We start from the raw sequence: 4,190 nt of genomic DNA on the forward strand, positions 1-4,190 counted from the left end.
TTTTTTTTTTCCATCTCATTTTTTTTTTCCATATCATTTTTTTTTTCCATATCATTTTTTTTTTCCATATCATTTTTGTTTTCCATATCCGTGGCGCTTATTGTAACACCCTTTGTGTTGTTCTCTTCATTTATTTGTTCAATATTCTTTTCATCACATATATTCGTTTGAATGTCATTTATGTCTTGTTCTATTGTATGATCAGAATATAACACGCTATAAACTTGATTCTCATCATATAATATATTTTTTTCTTCTTCATTATTTTTATCATGTTTCTCTTCTCCCTTGTTATACTTTTTTATTTTGTATAATTGTAAAGACCCCAATCTTTCATCCGTTTTTAAAAATTCTTGTTCTTCATTTTTCTTCATATCTTTATTCAATATTTTATTCATTTCATAAAACATTTTATCAGCATCATTAAAGAATTGATCATTTGTATATTTTTTCTTTTTAATATCTAGATTTTCTATCAACTCATTTTGTGTATTTATTTCAAGTGGATCTAACTCTTTATTTGTTATTTGAATTTTATGATTAATTATAAAATCGTTTTCATAAAAGGTGTCCATTATATATTCATCATTATTATTATCTTTTATATTTTTATCTGTTTCTTTATTTTTATTCTTATCTATTTTTAAAAGACTTTCTCTTTTAATTTTATTAATAAAAATATCTACATTTTCTTTGAACATGTTATATGTGTTGTTAATATCTTCATTTAGGGAAATCATTAGTTCGTTTTTTTCTATTGATTCTTTATTCTCTTCAACTTGTGCAATGTCATCTGTTGTTTTTATGTTTTTATTTTCAAGGATATTATCGTCATAAATATTATTTATATTATCGTCATAAATATTATTTATATTGTCATCATAAATATTATTTATATTGTCGTCATAAATATTATTTATATTGTCATCATAAATATTATTTATATTGTCGTCACATATTTTGTTTATATTGTCAGATATTTCATTTTTATCTGCCTTCATCAAATTATCTATAAAAGGTTGACTTTTTCTTTTCCTCTTTTCTTTTTCCAAATTATCGTTTAATGAAATATCCTTTATGTTGAAGGTATCATTTATCCTTGAAGAACTTTGTATTATTTTTTGTTTCGATATATTTACATCCTGTATGTCGTTATTTTTATTTTCTTCATTTATTTGAATTTCATTAATTATTAACTCTCCCAAAGAATTATATTTTTCATCTTTTTTAAATATATTATTTTTACCTCTTAATTTCAATTCTTCTAGAGTCCTTTTTTCATTTTCTAGATAATTTTTGCTCTTAAGTATTTCTTTTGTTTTGTTATTTTTATTTTCTTTATCATTATCTTCATTTGCATCTTCTTTCAAATTTTCTTTCAAAACATGTATATATTCATCATCCTCATTAGATCCAATAATATCTTTTTCATATACATCTACTTTATTCTTTTTATCGTTTGTTATAATTTCTAATTCTTTTTTTAATTCGAATGTGCTATCTTCACTTTTGTCTGTTGTGTATAATTTTTTTATTTCTTTATCCCTGCTTGGACTACCTTTAATATGTTTTGAGATGCTTTCTTTATTTAAGATATGTTCTGTTGTTATTTTATTGAACTCGTTTTTGTTGCTAATATGAATATTATTATTATTATTATTATTATTATTATTTATTTTATTTTTTTTTTTATTTATACTTTCAATTTTATTAATGTTTCTATTTGAATCGTCGGTTTGTTCTTCTTCATTATTATTATTATATATTATTTTATCATTTCTATTCTTTACATCTTTTCTTTCTTGCAATTCTTTTTCGATATTTTCAAAAGCCTCTTCATTGAATTCTTCTCCTTCATTTAACCCTAGTATAAGATTCTTGCCTTCAGAAGAAAACAAATCATCTGATATTTGGTCCTTCAATTTATTATTTTCAACATAAATATTGTTGTCAATATTTTCATTATTATTATCATCAATTATTTTACACTCCTTAGTAACATCATCAAAATTTATTCCATCGATTATGATTAAATTATCTAATAAAGCATTCTCTTCTTTTTTATCATTTTCTTCAACCAGATCATCTTTTTGGACACTTTTTTTTTTTTTTGTTTTTTTTCTCTCCTTCTCATTTGTTTCTACATTACGCATATTAGATATAGAAGCAACTTCTGTATTTCTCCTTTTGTTCTGTTCATTTGTTTCTTTAGTTTCTTTATCCATACCAGATGTATAGGTGTATCTCTTAGATATTAAGGTATTATTACTGCTTATATTAGAATCTTGTAATTCTGAATATTTTTTTTTTTTTTTCATATATTTTTTATCATTTTTATTAATCGTAAGAATGGAGCTTTCTTTTTCCTTATCTTGAAATTCTGTACCTTTAGGTATCATATCTATAATAAATATATACATACATATATAGATACATATATACATATATATATATATATATATATATATTTGAATGTTAAAATATAAAACAATTGTGGTATATATATTAACCAGAGAGAATAATTATAAAACCCATCTATTTATTAAAATATCGTTGCTTTAGATATTATATATAAAATTACATAGTTAATTGTTTTCTTTTCTTACATTTCTCCTTTTGGTTCGTCCCAATAAGACATTTATTTTTATTTAAATGTTGGTTGTTTTCATCAGGATATTCCAAAGGGTTGATGTCATTAACATCCATAAGTATAATATTCCTCTGTAAATAATCATTATTTTGTTTATTGTTTAATAAATTTTCAAACAAATTTTTAGGTATTAAAGAGTTATCACCATCATCCTCCATGTCATATAAAAACGAGTGTTCTAATTTATAATTCTCACTGAATCTTTTTATAAAATGTTTTTTTTTTAAATTTTGAATTTGCATAGAACTTCTTTTGAATGACTTTAAATTTTTTAGTGTGTTTTTATTTTTTTCTTTTATTATATGTTTCTCAATATTATTAGTATCATTATAAAGAGATAGTTTTTTGTCTTCAGCTGTTCTCTTGAAATTTATCATTATCATTGGTTTTTTTTTTATTATGCGACCATCTTTTGTTTTAATTTCTATAAATGTTATCCTGTAAAATAAAGATTTTAAAAAATGAGCATAATCATATGCATTTATTGTTGGTGTCCATATATCTGATAATTCAAAAAATGCATTAAAAAAAGAAGAAAAATTCAAATATTTCTTTCCTTTAGAATCATTTATCCATTCATCATTTACAATTTTTATTATTTCTTTTATATCAAATTGAGGAATTAATACTTTACATATTCTTAACATTATTTTAAAGTATTCAACTTTACTAAATTTATCATCCATTTTTTTATTCAAAATATTCATCCAAATATTCTGTACACATTCTATAAACACTTTATTCTTACGTATTTCTTCCCTTTCTTTTTTTAATTCTGCATTCTCAAATTTTATATCACCACCTTCGAAGTACTGTTTTAAATTCGTAACATCTTTGTCCCCTGGAAATAAATTATCCCCTTCTTTCTCTTTCATCTTTTTTAAAGTCTATACATCTAGTGTACATGTACAAAATATTCGGATAGATATATAAATAAATATAAATATATAAAAATATAAAAATATAAATATATAAAAATGTAAATATATAAAAATGTAAATATATAAAAATGTAAATATATAAAAATGTAAATATATAAAAATATAAAAATATAAATATATAAAAATGTAAATATATAAAAATGTAAATATATAAAAATGTAAATATATAAAAATGTAAATATATAAAAATATAAAAATATATGTATTATATATATATATATATATATATATATATATATATATTTATATAATTACATAAGAACGAATATGTGATGTTTCCTACAAATGCTTTATTTTTTTGACCGATGTAATATTATATATATATGTGTATAATATCTATGATATAGTCCTTCCTACTTTTATATTCTCAAAATTAAAGAATAAAATAAAAAAAAATGTATTAGACAAATGTTTGAACAGTTATTTTAATCAATATATCTTCAACATTGATAAACTGTATTAATACATAAATATATATAATTGTAGAGCCAATGAAAATATAAACATATTTTATAAATTATTTTAAATATATAATATAATCATGTATAATTCGCAGAATGAGAGAGATATATTTTTAAGACCCTATTTTTTTTTTTTTT

The 4,190-nt window shown here is 20.6% G+C and overlaps 1 protein-coding gene across 1 annotated transcript in view; it reads right to left on the bottom strand.

Annotated features, from left to right (window-relative positions):
• The window catches only part of PRSY57_0307200 (hypothetical protein), a gene marked incomplete at both ends in the record, with an annotated part of 11,847 nt that extends 8,322 nt beyond the window's left edge, over nt 1–3,525 (bottom strand). Inside the window, 2 exons of the mRNA XM_012905700.2 lie at nt 1–2,401; nt 2,607–3,525. The exon at nt 1–2,401 is cut by the window's left edge and continues 1,605 nt beyond it. Of these exons, the coding sequence (XP_012761154.2) occupies nt 1–2,401; nt 2,607–3,525 (3,320 nt within the window). The remainder of the gene's footprint in view (nt 2,402–2,606) is intronic.
• Between the last annotated feature and the right edge of the window lie 665 nt (nt 3,526–4,190).

Source organism: Plasmodium reichenowi, chromosome 3, assembly GCF_001601855.1.
Source record: "Plasmodium reichenowi strain SY57 chromosome 3, whole genome shotgun sequence".
Lineage (NCBI taxonomy): Eukaryota > Apicomplexa > Aconoidasida > Haemosporida > Plasmodiidae > Plasmodium > Plasmodium reichenowi.